The sequence below is a fragment of the Schistocerca piceifrons genome, chromosome 4 (assembly GCF_021461385.2).
Source record: "Schistocerca piceifrons isolate TAMUIC-IGC-003096 chromosome 4, iqSchPice1.1, whole genome shotgun sequence".
Taxonomy (NCBI): domain Eukaryota; kingdom Metazoa; phylum Arthropoda; class Insecta; order Orthoptera; family Acrididae; genus Schistocerca; species Schistocerca piceifrons.
In genome coordinates this window covers 633,870,291-633,897,964 of record NC_060141.1, presented here as the reverse complement: position 1 = coordinate 633,897,964, position 27,674 = coordinate 633,870,291, and the positions used below count along the sequence as shown (strand labels likewise).

Here is a 27,674-nt window from a genome sequence, read left to right as displayed (position 1 = left end):
GATCCTGCCACGCATGCTAAGGAAAAATGTTTTCCTACCTTTCTTAACATTCCTTGTAACACCTGCAGACACAGTTGCTATCACAGTTTTATGATCACTGGTACCTTCATCTGCGTTAACTGATTCGATAAGTTCAAGTCTGTTTGTTACTAGGAGGTTCAAGACGCTACCTTCACGAGTTGGTTCTTTAATTATATGCCCGAAGTAATTTTCGGACGAAACGGTCAGAATACTCTACAAGCATCCGACCACGATTTTTCACTGACCTTTGATGCTTAGTCTCACCCAGATGAATTCACATTTGGAATAAGTGATAACTTCAGCTAGATATTATCAGATACGTTACTGCAATAAATACGCCACCATTGATGACTAACCTATCCTTATGATAAATACTCCAGTCTTAACTTATGATTTCGTTGCTACCCACTTTCGTTCTCAATCAAAGTTCCGTTCCTAATACTATCTGGGCATTATAAGCTTCAATAAGCGATACTAATTGGGGGACTTTTCGTTGGATTCTCCTGCAGTTTACTAATATCAAATTAACCTTTTCTATATCCGATCTGCAAGGACGAGCACTATTTGAGTGCATTATACATCATGTATATTGGATTTTGAAAGGAAATTCGTCTCTGTTCCGAAGAGGGACGTATAGGAAACCCCAATTGCACGCCAACGACATTGTCAGCTACGGTTGCAGTGGGCAGGGTGTCATCGAGATTGGACCATGGCTCAATGGAATTGTGTCTCCTCGTCGAATGAATCACGTTTCTTCATATACCAAGTCGATGGTCATGTCCGCATACGCCGCCATCCAGGCGAACTATTGCTCCAACCATGCACCGCGCTACCAACGCAGAAAGATCGGGGCAATATTATACAATAATGGACATTATACGTCTAGATCTACATCCACATGGATACTCTGCAAATCACATTTAGTGCCTGGCAGAGGGTTCATCGAACCACCTTCACAATTTTCTATTATTCCAATCTCGTATAGCGCGCGGAAAGAATGAACACCTATATCTTTCCGTACGAGCTCCGATTTCCCTTATTTTATCGTGGTGATCGTTCCTCCCTATGTAAGTCGGTGTCAACAAAATATTTTCGCATTCGGAGGAGAAAGTTGGTGATTGGAATTTCGTGAGAACATTCCGCCGTAACGAAAAACGCCTTTCTTTTAATGATGTCCATCCCAAATCCTATATCATTTCAGTGACATACTCTCCCATATTTCGCGATAATACAAAACGTGCTGCCTTTCTTTAAACTTTTTGGATGTACTCAGTCAGTCCTATCTGTAAGGATCCCACACCGCGCAACAGTATTCTGAAAGAGGACGGACAAGCGTAGTGTAGGCAGTCTCCTTAGTAGGTCTGTTACATTTTCTAAGTGTCCTGCTAATGAAACGCAGTCTTTGGTTAGCCTTCCCCACAACATTTTCTATGTGTTCCTTCCAATTTAAATTGTTCGTAATTGTAATACCTTAGTATTTCGTTGAATTTACGGCTTTCAGATTAGACTGACTTATCGTGTAACCGAAGTTTAACGAGTCCCTTTTAGCACTCATGTGGATGACCTCACACTTTTCGTTATTTAGGTTCAACTGCCACTTTTCGCACCATTCAGATATTTTTTCTAAATCGTTTTGCAGTTTGTTTTGATCTTCTGATGACTTTATTAGTCGATAAACGACAGCGTCATCTGCAAACTACCAAAGACGGCTGCTCAAATGTCTCCCAAATCGTTTATATAGATAAGGAACAGCAAAGGACCTATAACACTACCTTGGGGAATGCCTGAAATCACTTCTGTTTTACTCGATGACTTTCCGTCAATTACTACGAACTGTGACCTCTCTGACAGGGAATCGCAAATGCAGTCACATAACTGAGACGATATTCCATAAGCACGCAATTTGACTACGAGCCACTTGTGTGGTACAGTGTCAAAAGCCTTCCGGGAATCCAGGAATACGGAATCGATCTGAAATTCCTTGTCTATAGCACTCAGCACTTCATGTGAATAAAGAGCTAGTTGTGTTTCACAGGAACGATGTTTTCTACACCCATGTTGACTGTGTGTCAATAGACCGTTTTCTTCGAGGTACTTCGTAATGTTCGAACACAATACATGTTCCAAAATCTCGCTGCATATCGACGTTAACGATATGAGCCTGTAATTTAGTGGATTGCTCCTACTACCTTTCTAGAATATTGGTGTGACGTGTGCAACTTTCCAATCTTTGGGTACGGATCTTTCATCGAGCGAACGGTTGTATATTATTGTTAAGTATGGAGCTAATGCATCAGCATACTCCGAAAGGAACCTAATTGGTATACAGTCTGGACCAGAAGACTTGCTTTTATTAAGTGATTTAAGCTGCTTCACTACTCCGAGGATATTTAATTCTACGTTACTAATGTTGGCAGCTGTTCTCGATTCGAATTCTGGAATATTTACTTCGTCTTCTTTTGTGTAGGCATTTCGGAAGGCTGTGTTCAGTAACTCTGCTTTGGCAGCATTGTCTTCGATAGTATCTCCATTGTTATCGCGTAGAGAAGGCATTGATTGTTTGTTGCCGCTAACATACTTCACATACGACCAGAATCTCTTTGGATTTTCTGCCAGGTTTCGAGACAAAGTTTCGTTGTGGAAACTGTTATAGGCGTCTCGCATTGAACTCCGCGCTAAGTTTCGAGCTTCTGTAAAGGATCGCCTATCTTGGGGAACTCGCTTCTGTTTAAATTTGGCATGTTTGTTTCGTTGTTTCTGCAACAGTGTTCTAACCCGTTTTGTGTACCATGGAGGATCAGCTCCGTCGTTTGTTAATTTATTTGCTATAAATCTCTCAATTGCTGCCGATACTATTTCTTTGAATTTAAGCCACATCTGGTCTACACTTGTATTATTAATTTGGAATGAGTGGAGATTGTCTTCACCTTGGCTTCATTGAACTTGCATCCCTTCGAAGGTTATATCGTTATATATTCCCCGACGATGATGTCATCTTCCATCTACATAACAGTCCATATTACGAGGTGCATTCAAGTTCTAAGGCCTCCAATTTCTTTTCTCCGGACTGGAAAGAGATAGAAACATGCGCATTGTTTTAAAATGAGGCCGCATTCATTGTCAATACGTCCCAGAGATGGCAGCACCGTACGGCAGATGGAATTTTACCACCAGCGGCGAGAATGTGATCTGTTTTAAATACTTAAAATGGCGACGTTTTCCTTACTTGAACAGCGTGCAATCATTCATTTTCTGAATTTGCGTGGTGTGAAACCAATTGAAATTCATCGACAGTTGAAGGAGACATGTGGTGATGGAGTTATGGATGTGTCGAAAGTGCGTTCGTGGGTGCGACAGTTTAATGAAGGCTGAACATCGTGTGACAACAAATCGAAACAACCTCGGGCTAGCACAAGCCGATCTGACGACATGATCGAGAAAGTGGAGAGAATTGTTTTGGGGGATCGCCGAATGACTGTTGAACAGATCGCCTCCAGAGTTGGCATTTCTGTGGGTTCTGTGCACACAATCCTGCATGACGACCTGAAAATGCGAAAAGTGTCATCCAGGTGGGTGCCACGAATGCTGACGGACGACCACAGGGCTGCCCGTGTGGCATGTTGCCAAGCAATGTTTACGCGCAACGACAGCACGAATGGGACTTTCTTTTCGTCGGTTGTAACAATGGATGAGACGTGGATGCCATTTTTCAATCCAAATACAAAGCGCCAGTCAGCTCAATGGAAGCACACAGATTCACCGCCACCAAAACATTTCGGGTAACCGCCAGTGCTGAAAAAATGATGGTGTCCATGTTATGGGACAGCGAGGGCGTAATCCTTACCCATTGCGTTCCAAAGGGCACTACGGTAACAGGTGCATCCTACGAAAATGTTTTGAAGAACAAATTCCTTCGTGCACTGCAACAAAAACGTCCGGGAAGGGCTGCGCGTGTGCTGTTTCACCAAGACAATGCACCCGTACATCGAGCTAACGTTACGCAACAGTTTCTTCGTGATAACAACTTTGAAGTGATTCCTCATGCTCCCTACTCACCTGACCTGGCTCCTAATGACTTTTGGCTTTTTCCAACAATGAAAGACACTCTCCGTGGCTGCACATTAACCAGCCGTGCTGCTATTGCCTCAGCGATTTTCCAGTGGTCAAAACACTCCTAAAAAAGCCTTCGCCGCTGCCATGGAATCATGGTGTCAGCGTTGTGAAAAATGTGTATGTCTGCAGGGCGATTACGTCGAGAAGTAACGCCAGTTTCATCGATTTCGGGTGAGTAGTTAATTAGAAAAAAAATCGGAGGCCTTAGATCTTGAATGCACCTCGTACAAGGTTGGGATCGTGCTGTAATGGTTTGAGGAGGGTGACAGTGAGCTCACGTTGGTATCTTGGCCAGCAAGTTCCTCTGATCTGAACTCAGTGAAAGACATCTGGGCCGTTATCAGGCACCAGCCTGGTATTCGCAAAACACGGGCCCGTAATTTACGGGAGTTGCGTGACCTGCGTGTAGGCATCTGGCGCCATATAGCTGCAGGAACTTACCAAGCACTTGTCGAACCCAAGCCAAGCAGAATTGCTGTTATATTGCGTTTCAAAGGTGGATTAAGCAGAAGCCATAATCATACAATGAAGGCTTTCAAGACGGATGTTTCAGCTGCCGAGAATTCTTCCGGTTTGTATGGCCGTGGTCCATGGAATTCTTCTATCCCTGACGTTTCGTCCAAGGCTACGATGGACATCTTCGGAGTCGGCAAGACTCAGCACAAACAGGAACACCTTCGAAGATGTCCAACGTAGCCTTGGACGAAACGTCAGGGGTAGAAGAGTTCCATGGACCACGGCCATACAACACGGAAGAATTGTCGGCAGAGGTCATAATTTTTTGGCTTATCACTGGGTAGTATGTTCGTAATAGCTTAACGCTCAGTGTGATAGGTTGCGAGAAACAGCCACGGATCGAATCCCCACTGCGGTCAACCTGCCGTTGGTCTGGCCTCTTCGTCAGTCTGTATGTGGTTTATAGGGGATATTCCATTCATCTAGGCAAATGTTGGGCTGGTCTACAATCTGCTCCTCAAAAAATACGGCACACAAACAGTTAAAATACGGTACCCACAACAATGGTTACACAATTCACAGATGGACGGCGCACAATATTTCTCTCCCTTATATTTACTGACTACTGAGGCCACAGGAAAAATATCCTACCAGAAATTTAAAACAGTAATAAAAAACGCATCATGGAAAGCGCAGACTCTGTACGACGGGATAAACACTGGGAAAGAGAGAGATTGTGGGATGGTTACAACAGCCTCTCAGCTGGCCCTACTTCGTTTTCTAAGAAAAAACCCTTCATTCAGTAACCGCAAATCTGACTGTAAAAGTAGCCATTTACTACAATGAATGTGACTTATTATCCTGCAGGCAACCAGTACCATTTACTACAATGAATGTGACTTATTATCCTGCAGGCAACCAGTACAAATCTGAAGAAGTCGTCTAGCAGCTGAAACCAATAATGATCACACAAATTATTTCCCAAATGCGATCCGAATAAATATAGGGTTTTACCACGGTGGAGAAGGATTTCAACCAGTCATTGTCTTTTTCAGGCACCTTGGAGTGTCAGAGGTTAACAGCACACTAGGACGCCAGCTTTCTGCCATCATGTCTGCAATCTGCCTCATTCAGTACCCATACTACCATCGAATACAGGACGCCTTGGATGAAGCAGGCACTGCCGTACACCTGTTCGAAGACCTCAACATCACCTGGTTAATGCTGCAGGTGGGTCTAACACCATTTGGTAATATTAGCCACTGCTTGTATTCTTTATAATTTATATGGAAATGATCATTCCTGTCTTATAGAATGAATGTATTATTCAGGGAACAGTCGATATCATTCAACCTCTACACAGTAAAACTGAGCTGCTATTGTAGAAGACTTTAATATGAATAACTTCTATGGGATTACTTACTGTCTAGTTTTTTATTATTGGACTGAAAGAACGAGGCATTTGTTTGATAAACAACGTAAAAGACATTAGCAAAACATATGCTAGGGAGTAAAAATCAAATAAAAACAGTCTCGATCGCATTTTCAGATTTTTTATTTGTTAGCAAACGGTTTCGGTCCTTTCCACAGATCCTCTTCAGGCTTTGCCCCGCCATCATGATTGCTGATGGCGGTAGAGGAGTGAGATTAGTAGAAGAAGAAAGGGCCGAAACCGGTTGCTAACGAATAAAAAAATCTGAAAACGCGAGCGAGGCTGTTTTTATTTGATTTTTAGCATTTCATATCGACAGCTGTGCTCCAGAATGCTTTCTCAAATTTATATTCTAAAGACTGCTTCAAAGTTTGGGTTTCTTGTCAAGGAGGTATGACAGCAGACAGCGAAAAATTTACAGCCACACTGCTAGGGTCATGAAAAGGTTAATATAGCCCATGCGAAAGTGTAACGATGATATTCAGGTATTTAAGTGAAACTTTTTGGAAGAAAATTAATGTTGTTCTTGTGAAACCCTCTTCGATAAATTTAGGAATTAAGTATTCTAGGTAGACTGTGCAACAGTCTCAACGCCTTAGTTGCATTTATGGATCAGGATACATACAGGGTGGTCCATTGATAGTGACCGGGCCAAATATCTCACGAAATATGCATCAAACGAAAAAACTACAAAGAACGAAACTCGTTAGTTTGATGGGGGAAACCAGATGACGCTATGGTTGGCCCGCTAGATGGCACTGCCATAGGTCAAACGGATATCAACTACGTTTTTTTAAGTAGGAGCCCCCATTTTTTATTACATATTCGTGTAGTACGTAAAGAAATATAGATGTTTTAGTTGGACCACTTTCTTCGCTTTGTGATAGATGGCGCTGTAATAGTCACAAACGTATAAGTACGTGGTATCACGTAACATTCCGCCAGTGCAGACGGTATTTGCTTCGTGATACATTACCCGTTTTAAAATGGACCGTTTACCAATTGCGGAAAAGGTCGATATCGTGTTGATGATGGCTCTTGTGATTAAAATGCCCAACAGGCGTGTGGTGCTCGATATCCTGGACGACATCATCCAAGTGTCCGGACCGTTCGCTGGATAGTTACGTTATTTAAGGAAACAGGAAGTGTTCAGCCACATGTGAAACGTCAGCCACGACCTGCAACAAATGATGATGCCCAAGTAGGTGTTTTAGCTGCTGTCGCGGATAATCCGCACATCAGTAGCAGACAAACTGCGCGAGAATCGGGAATCTCAAAAGCGTCGGTGTTGAGAATGCTACATCAACATCGATTGCACCCGTACCATATTTCTATGCATCAGGAATTGCATGGCGACGACTTTGAACATCGTGTACAGTTCTGCCACTGGGCTCAAGAGAAATTACGGGACAATGACGGATTTTTTGCATGCGTTGTATTTAGCGACGAAGCGTCATTCACCAACAGCGATAACGTAAACCGGCATAATATGCACTATTGGGCAACAGAAAATGCACGATTGTTGCGACAAGTGGAACATCAGCGACCTTGGCGGGTTAATGCATGGCGCGACATTATGGGAGGAAGGATAATTGGCCCCCATTTTATCGATGGCAATCTAAATGGTGCAATGTATGCTGATTTCCTACGTAATGTTCTACCAATGTTACTACAAGATGTTGCACTGCATGACAGAATGGCGATGTACTTCCAACATGATGGATGTCCGGCACATAGTTCGCGTGCTTTTGAAGCGGTATTGAATAGCATGGCCCGCACGTTCACCGGATCTGACGTCCCCGAATTTCTTTCTGTGGGGAAGTTGAAGGATATTTGCTATCGTGATCCCCCGACAACACCTGACAACATGAGTCAGCGCATTGTCAATGGATGTGCGAACATTACGGAAGGCGAACTACTCGCTGTTGAGAGGAATGTCGTTACATGTGCCGCCAAATGCATTGAGGTTGACGGACATCATTTTGAGCATTTATTGCATTAATGTGGTATTTACCGGTAATCGCGCTGTAACAGCATGCGTTCTCAGAAACGTTCACAATGGTACATCTATCACATTGGAACAACCGAAATAAAGTGTTCAAGCGTACCTACGTTCTGTATTTTAATTTAAAGAACCTACCTGTTACCAGCTGTTCGTCTAAAATTGTGAACCATATGTTTGCGACTATTACAGCGCCATCTGTCACAACGCGAAAGAAGCGGTCAAAGTAAAACATTCATATTTCTGTACGTACTACATGAATATGTAATAAAAAAAGGGGGTTCCAATTTAAGAAAACGCAGTTGATATCCGTTTGACTTATGGCAGCGCCATCTACCGGGCCAATTATAGCGTCATCTGGGTTCCCCCTTCAAGCTAGACAAATTTCGTTCTTTGTAGTTTTGTCGTTTGACGCTTATTTCGTGAGATATTTGGCCCGGTCACGATCAGTGTACCACCCTGTATAGGATAGCATAAGAGGAATTAGAGCGCTTACCAGGACACATAAACGGATGTAACAAAAGTCATGAGATGTCTTCTAATATCGTGTTGGATCTCCTTTTGCTTGGGGTAGTGCAGCAACTCGACGTGACATGGACTCAACAAGTCACTGAAAGTCCTCTGCAGGAATACGGAGCCATGCTGCCTCTATAGCCGTCCACAACTGCGAAAGTGGGGCCGTTGCAGGATATTGTGCACGAACTGACACCTCTCGATTGCATCTACATCTACATGATTACTCTGCTATTCACAATAAAGTTCCTGGTAAAGGGTTCAATGAACCACCTTCAAGCTGTCTCTCTACCGTTCCACTCTCGAACGACGCGCGGGAAAAACGAACACTTAAATTTCTCTTTGTGAACCCTGATTTCTCTTATTTTTTCGTGATGATCATTTCTCCCTCTGTAGGTGGGTGCCAACAGAATGTTTTCGCAATCGGAGAAGAAAAGTGATGATTGAAATTTCATGAGAAGATCCCGCCTTTGTTTTAATGATTGCCACTCCAATTCACGTATCATGTCTGTGGCACTATGTCCCCTATTTCGCGATTATACAAAACGACCCGCCCTTCTCTGTACTTTTTCGATGTCATCCGTCAGTCCCACCTGATGCGGATCCCACACCGCACACCAATACTCCAGAAGAGGGCGGACAAGCGTGGTGTAAGCAGTCTCTTTAGTAGACATGTTGCACCTTCTAAGCGTTTTGACAATGAATCGCAGTCTTTGGTTTGCTCTACCCAAGACAGTATCTATGAAATCGTTCCAATTTAAGCTATTTGTAATTGTAATCCCTAAGTATTTAGTTGAATTTACAATCTTCAGATTTTTATGACTTATCGCGTAATGAAAATTTAGTGGATTTCTTTTAGTACTCATGTGAATAACTTCACACTTTTCTTTATTCAGGGTCAATTGCCACTTTTCGCACTATACAATTTGCAATTCGTTTTGGTCATCTGATGACTTTATAATACAACGACAGCATCATCTGCAAACAATCTAAAACGGCCACTAAGATTGTCTCCTATATCGTTAATATAGACCAGGAACAATAGAGGGCCTTTAACGCTTCCTTGGGGAACGCCGGATATTACTTCTATTTACTCGTTGACTTTCCGTCTATTACTATGAACTGTGACCTTTCTGACAGGAAATCACGAATCCAGTCACACAACTGAGATATTCCATAGACACGCAGTTTGGTTAGAAGACGCTTGTGAGAGACTGTGTCGAAAGTCTGGAAATCTAAAAATATGGAATCAATTTGACATCCCCTGTCGATAGCACTCATTACCTCATGAGTAGTCAGAGAGTTATGTACCTCTTCTTTCACCTCGTCGTCGGAGCTGAATCGCTTTCCGGTGTAAAGTGGTATGCCCAGGTTTCGTCACCCATGAGAATCGAGTCCAGAAAGTTGTCGTCCGCAGCTCGTGGTCGTGCGGTAGCGTTCTCGCTTCCCGCGCCCGGGTTCCCGGGTTCGATTCCCGGCAGGGTCAGGGATTTTCTCTGCCTCGTGATGACTGGGCGTTATGTGATGTCCTTAGGTTAGTTAGGTTTAAGTAGTTCTAATTTCTAGGGGACTGATAACCATAGATGTTAAGTCCTATAGTGCTCAGAGCCATTTTGAACCTCATGAGTATAAAGAGCTGGTTGTGTTTCGTAAGAACGATATTTCCTGAATCCGTGCTGACTATGTGTCAATAAAAAATCATTTTCTACGATGTACTTCATAATGTTCTAATACAGTATGTGTTCCAAAACCCTACAGCAAATCGACGTTAGTGATATGGGCCTGTAATTCAACGGATTACTCCTTTTTGGATACTGGTGTGACTTGAGCAATTTTCCAGTCTTTAGGTACCGATCTCTCTGTGAGCGAGCGGTTGTCTATAATTGCGAAATATGGAAGTATTGTTTCAGCATACTCTGAGGGGAACCTGACTAGTGTACAATCTGGACCAGAAGCCTTGCCTTTATTAAGTGATATAAGCTGCTTTCCGACACCGAGGATATCTACTTCTACGCTTCTCGTCATGGCAGTTGTTTTTATTGGAATTCAGGAATATTTACTTCGTCTTTTTTAGTGAAGGAGTTTCGGGAAACCGTGTTTAATAACTCTGCTTTAGTAGTACTATCATCAGTGACTTCACCGTTGTTATCGCACAGTGAAGGTATAGATTGCATCTTGCCACTGGTGTGCTTGATGTATTTCTTTGGGTTTTCTGCCAGATTTCGAGATAGAGGTTCGTTATGGGAATTATTAAAAGCATCTCACATTGAAGTACGCTCTATATTTCGAACTTCTGTAAAACTTTGCCAGTCTTGGGGATTTTGCATTCTTTTAAATTTGGCATGCTTTTTTCGCTCCTTCTGCAACAGCGATCTGACCCGTTTTGTATACCATGGGGGATCAGTATCATCCCTTATTAATTTATGTAGTATATATCACTAAGCTGTTGTCACTGTTTCTTTGAAATCATCCCACAACTTTTCTACGCTTACATGACCAGATCGGAAGGAGTGAAGACTGTCTCTTAAAACGGCGTTAAGAGCATTTTTATCAGTTTTTTTAAAAAATATATATATACTTTGCGTTTCATTTTGATGGTTGTAGGTGTTACGGCATTCAGCCTAGCAGCAACTGCCTTGTGGTCGCTAATCCCTGTATTCGTCACGATACTCACAATTTGTCGAGGATTATTTGTTGCTAAGAGGTCAAGTATGCTTTCGCAACCATTTACGCCTCGAGGCTGCTCATGAACTAATTGTTCAAAATAATTTTCTGAGAAAGCATTCAGTACAATTTGGGATGATGTTTTATGCGTGCCGGCGGCTTTAAACGTTTAATTTTTCCAGCATATCGAGGGTAGATTGAAGTCACCACTGTATGAGTGGGGTACCCATTTGAAATGAGACTCAAGTTTTCTTTGAACTGTTCAGCAACTATCGCTTCTGAGTCGGGCGCTCGGTAAAACGATCCAATTAATAGTTTTGCCCGATTTTCAAGTATAACCCCTACCCATACTATTTCGCAGGAACTATCTACTTCAATTTCGCTATAAGACAAACTACTTCTGACAGCAATAAATACTACACCGTCAACTGTATTTAATCTGTCCTTTCTGAACACTGTTAGATCGTTTGAAAAAATTTCGCCTGAACTTATTACGTCCCAACTCTGCCCATCTGGGTGGCCACATTATTCGCTCGAACTGTCCAGAATGTTCTTCAAACCAGTCGCGAACAACTGTGGCCCACTGACATGGCAAATTGTCACCTATAAAAATTCCAGTGTTGTTTGGGAACATGAAGTCCATGAATGGCTGCAAATGAACCATCGGAACATAACCATTTCCAGTCAGTAGTTGGTTCAGTTGGCCCAGAGGACCCAGTCCACTCCATGTAAACACAGACACAGCATTACGGAGCGATCACCAGCTTGCACAGTGCCTTGTTGATAACTTGGGTCCATGGCTTCGGGGGGTCTGCGCCACACTCGAACCCTATCATCGACTCTTACCAACTGAAATACGGACTCATCTGACCAGGCTACGGCTTTCCAGTCGTCTAGTATTCAATCGGTATGGTCGGTCACCAGCCCAGAAGAAACGCTGCAGGCGATGTTGTGTTTTTAGTAAAGGCACTCACGTCGGTCGTCTGTGGCCACAGCCCGTTAAAACCAAATTTCGCCGCGCTGTTCTAACGGATACCTTCATCGTACGTCCCACATTGATTTCAGCGATTATTTCACGCCGTGTTGCTTGTCTGTTAGCACTGACAGCTCTTTGTAAAGGCCACTGCTTTCGGTCGTTAAGTGAAGGCCGCCGGCCATCGCATTTTAAGTGGTTACAGATGATACCTGAAATTTGGTGTTCTCGGCACCCTGTTGATACTGTGGATCTCGGAATGTTGAATTCTTTATTTCCGAAATGGATTGTCCCAAGCGTCTAGCTCAAACTGCCATTCCAAGTTCAAAGTCTGTTAATTCACATTGTGTGGCCTGAATCACGCCGGAAACCTTTGCCATGAATCACCTGACTACAAATGATAGTGCTGCCAACGCACTGCCTTTTTATACCTTATGTAAGCGATACTACCGCCCTCTATACATGTGCATATCGCTATCCCACGACAATTTGTCACCCCAGTGTGAACAGGCACGTTTCCCTCCCTCCCACTGAAATGCGTCAGTCAAGTGAAGCACTGCCACGCCTGATGTATTACTGCTATTGATTCGATTAATGATAATCTATATCATGTTAAGACCGATTCATGATGATAATATGGCTGATATCGTTGATTGCAGTGATCAAGCGACTATCACATGCCTTTATTTCACTCTAGCTGTGTGGGTAATTGCACGTCCTATATTTGTTGTGTTGTAAGAATATGATGGAGTTTCGGGTGGGCCTCATGGTAGGAGTGGGCAGGACTCGCTGGCGAACGGCGATCAGGCCCGGGAGCTCCTTGGGCGGGGGGGGGGGGGGGGGGAGGGAGGGAGACTAGCAGGCTTCTAAAGATTAGCTACTTGTAGCAGGGAATGGTGACCAGGACACTGACAAAGATAAGTATGTTACTCTGTGCCCATGCACTGACTGTCAGATAGGTGTTTACAGCTCCCATATTGTCTGCCTCGGCATCAGCAAGGCACGTGCAGTCATGATTTCGCGAAGTGTCGTCATGCGGTGGGCAGTGCTGGACGCTGGTTAAAACGCCCAGCATAATGAACTTGTTGCATGATCAGTGGGCGGAAATAAAATATTGTTATAGGTTGAAACACGTATGTAACATAGCAGCGATGGCGAGGCATTGTAGCATCTGTGACCAGAGAGTATGCGCTTGACCGCGCGAGTGTTGCGAGTCTGTCAGTTAGTCGTTGCGAGTCTGTCAGTCTGTCTAGTTGTCGCTATGCAGAGCAGTACTCTGTCAGTAGTCGTCGCGTGCTGTACGCTAATAGTCGTCATGCAGAGCGGTCGGTCAGTAGTAGCAGCCCAGTGCGGTTGTGTGATGTAGGCGGTCGGCAACACTGGTCAAGATGGTGAATAAGGTATACCATTAATTAATATAATCATTAGATAATGTAAAAATTTATTTATTGTAATTATTCTCCAACAAGTCCCCCAATAATAATTTTTATTTCAAAAGCATTTTTTCAAAAATTTAATTTTTTATTGAAGTAAAGATTTCGTTGCACTTCCCATTTCATTCCACTTCTTTTGAAGAAAAATTTCACTAAAATCACAAAAAAAGAGAATATTATTATTTGCAATGCAGTTCCTCCAAGCGGTGCGCAACAACAAGAGCAGAAATGTGACATCCATTTATTCTGAGGTAAGACTTTAATTCTGATTGTTTTACACAGGGCCAAAGACCGATATTTCGGTTTAATTAAATTTTCTTATCACTGAATGGACTTTAATTTTTCATGAGGAATTTATATTTGAGTCAGATTGCGAATTTCACATTTTTTGTTGCCATTGTCAGTACATTTCATTGTGGGCAGGTTACGCTTAGCGCAATGTCCATTAGTATTCTTAAATAATATTGTCATTCATTTAAATTTTTGTAGGGAGGTTACACTTGGCGACACCCAGTCCAGGATCGAATTTCGTTGAGAGTCTTTTGAGCAACAGTCAGATATCTGCTCTTATTTGCTTAGATATAATTAGGATTTGGCGCTACGCTTTTAATAATATTGTGACTTTCTCTCTACAGGTCAACGGCAATTTGTTGCTTTGTTGTATTTGTGTGTTGTTTTTGCATTTGTGCTTATTTGTTTTTGAATAATTGTGACTACTGTAAAAATGCCGCGAAAGACTGTGAATAGTGTATCGCGAGGTATTACGAACGAAACTACCGATTTAAACATCTTTACCGATAGGACATGTGACACGCAGTGTAATGATGACAATCCTGCGTTCACTAACAATCAGTGCATTACAACCACTAATGATGACTTTTACCTTGATAATGAACAAACGAACTCAATTGTCTCGTCTGTTAATTTGACGACAATTGGTGACGCAGAACGCTCTATAGTAATGAGCGCTGCCGAACTTAACACACCCGATTTAGAAAATCCAAGTAATGTACAAACAAATTTTTCCAATGAAAATGGTCAGTGTAGTGAAAGTACGACGGATTTATTTAATTCCGAAATAATGTCTGACAGTGTATGTCTAACTGGCAAACCTTTTTCTAAAATACAGAATAACCAAATGGTTACAGTAAGCGAGAGAGTTCCAGATCCACCACTAAACAGCACAGAGAGTATAAACGCTAACTTTGGCTTTGAACAAATTATGGCAAGATTGCTCAAACAACAATTTTGTGAACAGGATAAAAAATTTAATAAAATTAATGAAAAACTTGACAATAATGATGAAAATTTTAGACAACTTAGGGAAGATAACAAACAACAGAATGAAAACCTCAAGCAACTTAGTGAACAGGTCAGACAACAAAATGAAAAATTTGACGACAATTCGAGACAGCTTAGTGAACAAATTAGAGCCGTTGCCGCGCAGTGTCATGACACTAAGGAACAGTTGCGCACGGAAATTGAGGCGTGTTCACAAAAAAATAGCGTAGAAATTAAATCTGTTGCGCAAGAATTAAGAGAAATGCAAACAGTCGCAACAGAAACACTCAGAGACGAAATTAGCGGAGTCGCTAAACAATGCTCTGAAAAAGCTGCACAATTACGGGACGAGTTTAGAGCAATGACGGTAGAACTTTCGCGCACTATGGACGCAAAGATAGACGCGAAATTCGAACAGCAGAACACTCAGATTAACGAGCGCTTTAATCAGCACATACAGAACAGTGATACGCGTTTCCGCAGATTTATTCAGGATCAAAACAAAGTAAAACGACAAGTCATGGAAACAATCACTGCACAAAGACAAGAGGACAAACGTAAAATATTCGCGAAAGCGAAGACGTATGTAGACAATAATATTACTACAGTGTCCGACAAAATTAACACCATAGAACAGTTGAACGCGGAATTACGGGATGAAATTTCTGATCTTAAATTAAAAACAGATACACACACAGTAAATATTCAAACAGTGACAGATAGATTCGAACAATTAGATCTAACACAGGATTGTGATGTTATCAAAGCTGATGTTAAAAAACTGAGCGAAACTACGCGCAAGTTGCAAAAACAGATTAATGCGTCTGATTCTAAAACCGATGATCAGGTTAAAATACTGACTGAAAAATATGATGAATTGGCCAGTCGTATTGATGTTATCGAAAATACTAATGACAATAAATCAGACGATACTGCACCGGTTTCATTTATCCAAACACCTGAATTTCAAAATTTACAGCAGACAATTAATGAGATCGATTCATCTAACAACACGTTACGTAGGAAGTTATCAAATTTACAACAAGAAGTAACAGAGATGAAAAACATTTCAGTTAATAACATACCACAACAGACGCCACTTTATGAACATTTGTCAGAGTCACGCAGCGCGTATAATGTGAGTAATTTACAGAGACTACGAGACGTAAAATCCGAAAAGCCACGCGACTTAAAATCTGAAAAGCTACGTAACTTGAAGTACGAAACGACACAGACAAACAGATTCACACACAAACCCGAACGTGTTCTCAAATTCAGTGACGAGAACGTTGATAATAAGCAGTTTGCATTTTTAAGAAAATGTAAGGAATTTAATAATGACAGAACACAGGTACACGCTTTGAGCGATATACGACAATTTCTTCTTGTACCTTCACCGCTATTGCCTGTAATGCAGAAACTAGCTTTGAACCTGATGCGACAATTTGCTATTGTATTTTCATCAGCATTGCGTATTATGCAGAAATTAGAATTAGCAAGAATACAGCGATTTGCTTTTGGAATTTTACCGCCATTGCCTGCAACGCAAAAGCTAAAATTTATTTGCAGTGCGTAATTGACCTCAGGGGATTCATTACGCTTTAATGAATATGTGCCGTAGCGAGCATAGGGCCCCGAGCTGTAGTAGTGCTGTTTCATCTTTAGTTTTCTGCACTGCTGCCTTCTCTTCTACTATCCTTTATATCTATCCAAACTGCTCTTTAACTATTGCTCTACCTAGTATTAAGAAACGAGTAATGAAAACCCGATGTGACAAATTTTTACCGAATGTGACAATTTTCATTAGGCACTCCAGAACCGCCGTAATTTTAATTACAGATAAAATCGTAATCATCAGTATGTGTAAAAGTAAAATTAACAGCAAACCACATTTTGGTAACAATAGATGTTTTTCACCACAACAGCATGAAAGTCAGCCGCTTAGCATACGTAACCAACAATGCAGTCTACAAGGTCAACCAAACTTTAATGTTTCGCCGCGTGCACGTATAGTCCCTGGTATAACAAATAGTAACGCATGGCAGCAAAAAAAAATAACTACGTACAGACAACACACTATTTCAACTCGTATCGCAATGCGCCGTATAGAAATTACTATCATGACAGACGTAAAAATAACGAGCACAATTTTCAGCGTACATTTAATAACAGTCGATCTTTTCAGCAGCAAGAACATCAGCAACAACACATTATCATGAATGAAACAGACAATAGGTGTCATCTATAGCGTAACAGGTCAATAAGAAATAACAGAGCAGTCATATAGTGGATATGCCACAATATTCTCCCGTAAATAATAACACATACGATAGATTTTAACCAGATACAGCACAGACTGCATATTCCAGTAACGTAAGCAATAATTTAGACACGCAGAATTTTGTTCACGAAAATGTTATTAATTTTGACGCCATCCGACACACGTTTGCATTAAGGACAGAATTATGACGTATGTAGACGATATTCTTATTGCAGAAGCTAACTGGTCTGAACACAATCTGATTCTTGAACAACTGTTACAAACTTTTCATGCACAAGGACTTACAGTTAATCTTAGTAAATCGCACTTTCGGAAAACTTCTATAAAATTTCTTGGACACGTGATTTCAGCAGAAGGCATTGCGCCTGATCCAGAAAAACTTCAAGCTCTACGTGACACTACTGTTCCTACAACAAAAAAGCAATTACGCACCTTTTTGGGCTTAATTAACTTTTTTCGTAAATTTATTCACCATTCTGCTTTAGACACGCCTAGACTATGCCAATTAACAGGTAAAAACAGTATTTGGTCTTGGGATAAGCAAGCACATTCTGAATTCATGAACCTGAAACATGCTCTGTTGAATGCTCCACTGTTATCGCACCCCGATCTTACTAGAAATTTTTCCATTGCTACCGACAGTTCCAACACCGCTTTAGGCGTACATATTTTCCAGGAAATTGAAGAAGCTGGTTCAACAGTAATTAAAAACATCGCATTGGCAAGCCGCATTCTGTCACCTGCTGAGCGAAATTACTCCGTTACAGAACTTGAAACATTATGTGTTGTATGGGCTTTTACGAGATTTCGGCACTTTCTTTATGGCAGACATACCACCGTTTACACAGACCACAGAGCGATACAATTTTTACTCTCGGCTAAATTTACTCACGACAGGTTAAGTAGATGGAAACTTTATTTACAGGAATTTAATTTTACAATAGTTCACATTCCCGGCACGCAAAATGTTATAGCAGACGCACTATCGCGTTCTCTCGGCAACAATCAGCAAGACGTAGCAACCAACTTCTGCAAAACAAATTTCAGTGTCATGTACATTCAGCAAGTTGCATTTGAAAACTTTATTTCATCGTCATTACAGGACATAGCACAAGAACAAAACAAAGACAACGTGTGGAAAGAAATTAAACAGCTTTGGCAAGATAAGAATAATGTTACGATTAGGAACCACTACACTGTACGCAATGACGTTCTGTTTCGCCGCTCTCATCCTGACAGCAACAATTGGTTATTATGCGTTCCTGACGAACTGGTTAACAAATTAATTTGGTACACTCATTTAAGTTACGCACATTACGGAGCACGAAAATGTTTTCTTATACTGAGACAGAACTGTTATTTTACCAACATGGAAAAACGTATACGACGAGTTTTAGCGTCTTGTAAAATTTGCCAGAAAGCTAAATCAGACACCACTTCACATATTCCTCCTTTATATCCCATTATACCTGTTAAATTAAGACATATGGCCGCAGTAGATATTTTTGGTCCGATTCCGAGAACTAACAGAGGTTTTTGCTACATTTTTGTCGCTGTTGAGCTCACTTCAAAATTTGTTACTTTCACTCCGTTACGCAAAGCTACTGCTAAAACTGTTTCGAAAGCATTTGTGAAACATTTTCTATTTCATGTAGGGCATGTAATGAAAGTAATTTCTGACAATGGATCTCAATTTCGTAGTAGCGTATGGACACGCATGTTACGAGCCAGAAACATTTCTCCGATCTATATATCCAAGTACCACGCTTCTTCGAACCCTTGTGAAAGATTAATGAAAGAAATTGGTAAACTGTGCCGAATATACTGCCACAAAAGACATATTGATTGGGATACACACATACTCTCATTCCAAGATGTAATTAATTCCATTCCAAATGAATCCACTATGCTATCTCCGTCTGTTATACTGAAAAATGCTGAACCACCTAACAAAATTAAAGAATTAATAACGTTTCCTACATCTCGTCGATTACGACACCACGAAATAATTAACATTGCGCTGAACAACATCAAACGTGCCGCAGAGCGCCGGAGAAGACAGCAAAAACAGGTTTGTACACGCCGCGACTTTCACGTTGGACAGAAGATATTGATACGTACACACTATTTATCCAGTAAATTAAAAGGTAAGTGCAGTAAATTTGAACTTCTATACGCAGGTCCGTATCGGATTCGCAGCATCCCTCACCCCAATGTTGTACACGTCGAAACTTTGAGAACCAGAAAATCGAAAGGCAATCACCATATCTCAAACATTAAACCGTTTATTGAGTGAAACCACTGTATGATTCAACACACTATGATGTCATTTACTAATGCAATTAATTCACCTGACTACTGACTAATTACTGATGATTATCGTATTTTTTCTTGGCAAGTGCCCGGCAAGGTAAGGTTAGCAGGTCGCTTTTCTTGTCGTTACACATCAGACCGTGCACATTTTCCACTTTTTTTTGTGTGTATGATTGTACTCCAGTTTTGTTTGTATGCACTATGAAATAGTTAAGATATAACACACACCAGTCGACTTTGACATTTTTTTTGCCTTATGACATCTCAACATCGTGACTGTTTCACATTTTTTTTTTTTGCTGCTGCATTGTATTATTCTGTGTATATTTTTGCATTTGAACACTGTCAATGTTTTTGACATATTACGTTTTCTGTCATGTTATGCTGTAGGGTTAATTATGTTACCATAAACCAGTCATTATCTAGTGGGTATATGATTTAAATGCAGGACATTAATCTTTGTTCATCAATTTCAGAAAGGAATGATGATTCTAAGAAATAAATTTAACATAAATTGGAATTTCACCTACGGAATAAACGAAAGGAGATGCAATAACTTTATGAGGAAGAGTAAATGGATCAGGATTAACAAACATTAACAAGAATATACTATACTCATCACAGAATAGCAGTCTTAACTAATTTTTTCTTTCAGAATACAAGGTGATTGATGCAGGCTGTCAGAGAGAACTACACATCTTAGTTTTAGTGATGAAATATGCTAGAGATTAGGAATAGTTGTATAATGAGTAATGAAGTGATTTTTTGCAGATGATAATGAATACTGATGAATAATGATGAAGGATATGGTATTATGAATAATGAAGTTTTTCTTTACCGGTGATGATAATAATGAAGTTATGATAATGTGGATAATGAAGTGATTGATAATGAAGTTTTTCTTTACAGATGAGGATAATGTTGGAGTTTTATATTTATGCTATGTAGTTATTTAAGTATTTGTTGCAGTTTGTTTTGACAGCAGGTGTTATATTGCATAGTAGGATGACAGAAAGTTTTGGAAAGGACAGCTATGGAGCACATTTTATACACATTTCACTACCTGTTAATTCGAAGTTCACTACTTTTCAGCATAGTGTGCATTTCTTCTTTCAGGTCAATAATCCATTTTGTATTTTTTCCAGGAGAAGCTTTTCATGATACTTACTAAACCTGTTAGTTATTATACCTGTTCTAGTACTTGCATTTTATTTTTTACCCATTTGTGTTTATCATTTATAAATGTGATCACATATACTGCCTTGTTACATAACCTTGCTACAGCTGACTCATGACGAATGACGTTACCTATCCTCATTTGCAGCAATAGGTCAAAAGCAAATACTGTTATGCCTCAGCAATTAATTATCGATCCCAACGCAATGCATTGCTAACAAAAAAAAAAAGGTATTACCAGTTCCAAGTAGTGATACCAGTTTGAGAAAGTTCTGAGTAATGCTGATTAGCTCTGAATAGTATGTCACTTCACTAATGACTTCTTAATGAGACAAAAAAAATATATATATATAAAATAATGCTTTGTCACTAGCTAATAACTGCCACTGTTTATTGTAATGATACTACTTATAATGCCTGTGATTATTAATAATTTGACTGTAATTAACTGATTTTTAATAATGACTTCGTAATAATTTGAATAATACTGAATGATGATTCTATTCAATACTTGCTGGCCACTGAGTGCCAATAATTAATGTCACTTGAAGAATTGTTATTAATTATGCCATTAATTAGCCCTTTTTTTCCCATGTTGAGTTTTCATGTTTTGGTTAATGGCCAATGAGTGCCAATAATTTGTATCACTCAATGTATTATGTTAATGCTAGGCCAATAATTGACTCTCCTTTTCAACTAAGACTTCTGATGAACATTATTCTGTCATACTAAATATACTTTGTAACTGGCCAAGGACCGCCACTGTTTATTGTAATACGATTACCCATGATGCCAGCTAGTGATTCTTAGTAGATTGGAATGACACATAAAATTAATAAACTATGGTACAGTTTAATAATGCTTTGTAATTAGGAGAAGACTAATGATTCTTACTATATTAGAATGACAAATGATTAATTAACGACAAATGATTAATTAAATGTAATTAGACAAATGATTAATTAACGACAAATGATTAATTAACTGTAATTAGACAAATGATTAATTAACTGTAATTAGACAAATGATTAATTAACGACAAATGATTAATCAACTGTAATTAGGAAAAGGCTAATGATTATTATTGGAATGACAAATGATTAATTAACTGTAATTAGGAGAAGGTTAATGATTCTTAATTATACTCTGTAACTGAAAAGAATGCGATTATTTCATAATATTTTGTAACCAGGAAAAGAAGGCTACTGATTCTATGTAAAACAATTAATGAACATTTTTCTGTAATACTACATACTTGGTACAGAAATGTTCAATAACTGGGCTATGAATGCCACAAACTATCAATGAAGACTGTAATTGTCAATATTATGTGACTTGATGTCCTTCACCTCATAAGCTGACTGCCCTAAATTACTGCAATGTCCATTTGTCCTGTTTATCCTAGTGATCATGGAGCACTATATTTGGTTTTGCACTAATTCTACGTTGGTGCGCCTTGTAAGAGCGTGGTGTTGACACGACATGCTGTCCACCACCGTGAGCGATGAAGACGTTATTATGGTCCCACTGTTTGGTGTACCTAATGTACTGCCAAAATGAAAACATGGAACATTACTACGACAATTCAGTGTCTTGGCTACACGGATAAATTCTGATGGGGAAAGGAACTTCAAGTTGTGTCACTTGGTGTTGTACTACTGTGGAAAGATATGGACTTTCAGAACAGCTGTGTGCAATCTAAAGTGCTACAACCATGATGCAATCCTTCCGTTTCCTATCCTAATTCTTGTCACATAATGAAAATCATTTTTTGGTAACATCATTTCTGTTCGTAGGTTATACATTTTTTTCGATTCGCTGAACTCCAGTGCGAGTACACTTATGTCACTGGTCGACATGATGTTTTCATCATTATGTTTATTTGTTGTGAAAATGCTAAAGACATTTTTCAGTGCGTGTGCACTTTGGACATGATTTTTTTGCCATTATGTTTATTTGTTGTGAAAATGCTGAAGACATTTTTCAGTGCGTGTGCACTTTGGACATGATTTTCTTGCCATTAAGTTTATTCATTGCGAAAATGCTAAAGACATTTTTTTGATTTGTTTTGAAGTACAGTATATGTGCACTTTTGTCTTTTATATTGTATATACATTTTTTTATTTTCTGAACTACAGTGCATGTGCACTTATGTTAGGTGTTAATATGTTTTCTACTGAACTTCAGTGCCTGTACACTTTTCTCATTTTTCAATATGATTTGTACTCATTCTGTATATTCAATACTTCAGTGTGTATGATTTTTTTTTTCAGTGCCTGTGCACTTTGTTATCTGTCAAATAATTTGTATATACATTTTTCTGATTTGCTACTATGTTTTGTACTCACATTTTGTCTTTGTCTGATATATTTTGTACTTTGTGCGTGTGCACAACGTTTAAATATTCTGTAAGTTGTAGGATTTTGTTAATTAAAGAAAAATTTTGCCGCGCTTGGCAAGTCCAAATGACTCACCATCGCTGCCAAATTTTTGCCCCCCCAGTGGAGGGTTATGAAACACGTATGTAACATAGCAGCGATGGCGAGGCATTGTAGCATCTGTGACCAGAGAGTATGCGCTTGACCGCGCGAGTGTTGCGAGTCGGTCAGTTAGTCGTTGCGAGTCTGTCAGTTAGTCGTTGCGAGTCTGTCAGTCTGTCTAGTTGTCGCTATGCAGAGCAGTACTCTGTCAGTAGTCGTCGCGTGCTGTACGCTAATAGTCGTCATGCAGAGCGGTCGGTCAGTAGTAGCAGCCCAGTGCGGTTGTGTGATGTAGGCGGTCGGCAACACTGGTCAAGATGGTGAATAAGGTATACCATTAATTAATATAATCATTAGATAATGTAAAAATTTATTTATTGTAATTATTCTCCAACAAGTCCCCCAATAATAATTTTTATTTCAAAAGCATTTTTTCAAAAATTTAATTTTTTATTGAAGTAAAGATTTCGTTGCACTTCCCATTTCATTCCACTTCTTTTGAAGAAAAATTTCACTAAAATCACAAAAAAAGAGAATATTATTATTTGCAATGCAGTTCCTCCAAGCGGTGCGCAACAACAAGAGCAGAAATGTGACATCCATTTATTCTGAGGTAAGACTTTAATTCTGATTGTTTTACACAGGGCCAAAGACCGATATTTCGGTTTAATTAAATTTTCTTATCACTGAATGGACTTTAATTTTTCATGAGGAATTTATATTTGAGTCAGATTGCGAATTTCACATTTTTTGTTGCCATTGTCAGTACATTTCATTGTGGGCAGGTTACGCTTAGCGCAATGTCCATTAGTATTCTTAAATAATATTGTCATTCATTTAAATTTTTGTAGGGAGGTTACACTCTGCCTCTCTGTTCAAAGAACAGCTTGGTGAAATGTTGTGTTTGCTGGCAACGGTTTTCGCTGGCTGAGAGATACTTATCTTTGCTTTCCTGTGGGAAGTTTGGCAGCTGTTTATTGCTAAAAGTTTTTTCTTCTCCCCTTGTGGCTTGAGGAAGAGCGACAGCTGGAACCAACTCCGCGTGGATTGAGAATTTCTCTCTCCTGCAAAGCAGGAAAAAAGTTCACTGGGAACACTAGAATAAATATGTCCGCAAATGTGAGTTTAGGTGGCTGTTTTCTAGAAATTTCCAATGTGGGAAAACAGCCCACTGGTCAACGTAAAATGATAGCTTATAAGTGGGAGTTTGGAACTCTGTTTTCTCAGAACTTTATAAGTGGGAGGGCAGCTTAAGCATAACTTATGAAACATTTGCTACATAGGGCGCTGGACCGCTGTTTAAAGACAAAGTGTGATTGCCCAAAGCTTAGTGGAGACTTACAATTGGCGAAGTACCTTTTACTTGGTTTTTGTGCAGGGCAGAAAGGAAAGATAGCGTTTCTTGGGCACTCTGGATGGAGACGTGAAAGCTGATACACGAAGTTTGGGAACATGGAGAAGGAGACGCTCTGAGGATATTCTGACTTTGAAGAAGTGGCAGAAGGCAAGCTTGCATTTTGTGGACCACCTATACACAATGGCTGATGAACAGTAGTTAGTAGCAGGCCTGGCCGTGGAGGGCTCGACTCACAAATTTGTTAACTATGGCGAGAATATCTGGTAGCGAGGGCTATCCAAGAAGCACTTAGGAGCTTTTGGGCTATTGCTTTTAAACTTGGTTAGGTCCTGTAATTTTAAATTTGGTAAGGTACTCAGGGGCTCACCCATGACTACGCCGGCTTTTTCATTATCATGTGCCTTTCATAGATCTTTTTGACATGATCCGGGCAATCGCTGCACTCTCATACACGTGTATGCTTTTTCGAGAGTGTCGAGTTGAGACGATAGTCACTCCTATCTCACTTCTTCCTTCCGGGCTTGGCCAAGTTAACCTAGCTGGCTTAAATTGTTTTCTATGTTCATAGCTGGCACTTTCTCTCGTGTATGTCCGAAGGAATAATGCATCGTACTTCAGGACAACGCAATATCGTATTTATCTGCCGATACCGAGCAAGCGACTTTCAGTTAAAAAGTCTTCCCTGTTCGGCAATATGCATAATGGATGGACGACTACAGGTTGTAGATACGTGGTTGACGGCGTATGGAGGCTTTGGTCTGGCCGTGAGTCATACTCAAATAGACTAATGATAAGGCGATTCCTCGCAATAAGCGAGAAATCCGGGTTCGAGTCCCACTCAATCACAAACTTTCATTGTCGTCATTCCATTGCACAGCGCTTAGTTGGCCATATTCCCAACTGCGATTACACTTCATGTATTTCATAACGGCTGCAGTCGGCGCAGTGCTCGTAGAAATATTGCTTTATGGCGTTCTCTCACTTCTTCTTTGTCAGTCACATTAATGTGTGATTTATATCTTTTATGTCTATGTATGTGACCGTGACGAGTCATTACAATAAAATGGGGTCAAATTGGGCCAAGACTTTTAATTCTGCAGTTAGATGAAGCTTCTTCTAATTAATTAAACCTTTAATCCTTTTTTTAAGAACCTACACCAGGCACTCCTTTGCAAGGGCCATTCTATTCGTATGGATCAATCCATTAAATGGCAGATTCATGTCCATTTCTGCGTTCATGATGAGCAACATATCTCTTAGTCGGCCTAACTGGTGCAGACCATTGTAGCAACCAAAAGGCTTGTTAGCTCGGTTTGCTTCACACACCATACCAAATGTAAAGCCTGATAGACTGAGATGCTAAACTTGTTTCTTGAAATTAGCGGCGCGAAACTAGTTACGTAAATGGCTGTCAACACAGCGACATCAGTGTACACTTCAGATTCAATGTTTTATGAATGTACAATCACCCAATCACCGTTTTGTCTCTGGAATGAAAGTCGTGGCAGTTACATTGGTAGTGGCAGAGATCAGGCTTACGAAATTTTGGTAAATTACTTCAAAGGGTACTTCAGTTTTTAACAAATGGAGATTTTTTTCATTCCCCATGTCGTATTCCGAAGTCGTCCCCTCTTCAGTGTGGTTTCTTAATTTCGTCAATCCTTTGATGCTCATATCACGAAAACTTGCCTGAATTTCACCACTAAGTAACACTTTGTTCTTGTAATGAACTGATCACATGGCATCGATGGCCAGGAGTCCCATCCTGGAGAAGTTCGGCCGCCGATTTGCATATCTTTTCAGCTGACGTCACACTGTGCGACTTAAATGACAATTATGATAAAATAATGATGAGGACAACACAATACCAAGTCCCCGATCGGAAAACATCTCTAACCCAGACGGGAATCAAACCAGGGCCCGTTGCGTGACAGTCAGAAGCGCTGACCTCTCAGCTAAGGAGGCGGACGTCCTTGTAACGGTTATCATTAACGTCCCACAAGCGACCACCCAAAAACCCAATCTCACATTTCCCCACTCCATTTTGCATTTACTGAAAGACTGACTAGCCCCGAAACACAAGCAACTAATAGTTTCGTGTCGCGAATCAAACAATGTCGTAAACGACTTTCGGCATTGATAGCCGGGCATGCGCAGTTTCTAGCAGTACAGTTTTGAAACTCTACTTCGAAACGTACTATCTCCGTGAAAACTACGCTTATAATAACACAATCGAGTTGCAATGTAACACTGGTGGAAATACTCTCCCCGTCCCCTCGCATGTACTGTACAGTGGTCCGTGGAATAATGCATGTGTAGTTGCTAAGCTTATAAGTAATTCAACTGAACGTCTACCTGCACTTTGTTGGAAATCTCCTTAGGATTGACGGCTACGAATGAAGTAGTGGAACAAGGCTCACATGGAAGGCAGGATATGCATTAGGGCCAGTTCCAAGAGACCTGCAGCTGTAGCAACCGCCTATCGTCGCCAGACTTCCAATCCCACCATAATAACACTTTCCGCTTGCACTAAGCTTCAATTTCATTTTTTCATTTCTTACGGGTGCGGGATTTGTAATTTTAGTTGTTGTTACAGTTGTTTGTTGTGTAATAACAACAAGTTAATTATAAGTCTAGCGGTCTGTTTGCTGTCATGAAACGAAATGGGCGACTCAGCTGTTGGTGGAGCATCAGGCGTAAAAAGTGGCTTAAATTACACTGAGGTGACGAAAGTGATGGGATAGCGATATGAACGTATACAGAGGGTGGAAGTATCGCGTGCACATGCTATAAAAGGGCAGTGCACTGTGGGAGCTATCATTTGTACTCAGGTGATTCATGTAAAAAAGTGTCCGACGTAACTATGCCAGCACGACAGGAATTAACAGACCTTGAATGTGGGATGGTTGTTGGAGCTAGATGCATGGGTGATTCTATTTCGGAAATCGTTAGGGAATTCAATATTCCGAGATCCACAGTGTCAAGAGTGTACCGAGAGTACCAAATTTCAGGCATTACTTCTAAACACGAGCACACAGTGACCGACTGCCTTCCCTTAACGACCGAGAGCAGCGGTGTTTGCGTAGAGTCGTCAGTACTAACAGATAAGTAAAACTGCGTTAAGCAACCACAGGACTTAATATGAGATGTGCGACGTACGCATCCGTAAGGACATTTCG

At 40.4% G+C, this 27,674-nt stretch overlaps 1 protein-coding gene across 1 annotated transcript in view; it reads left to right on the top strand.

Annotated features, from left to right (window-relative positions):
* Positions 1–5,700: 5,700 nt before the first annotated feature.
* Positions 5,701–27,674, top strand: part of LOC124796078 (sodium channel protein Nach-like) — a 136,445-nt gene continuing 114,471 nt past the window's right edge. The window contains exon 1 of the mRNA XM_047260163.1: positions 5,701–5,820. Within this exon, the coding sequence (XP_047116119.1) occupies positions 5,701–5,820 (120 nt within the window). The remainder of the gene's footprint in view (positions 5,821–27,674) is intronic.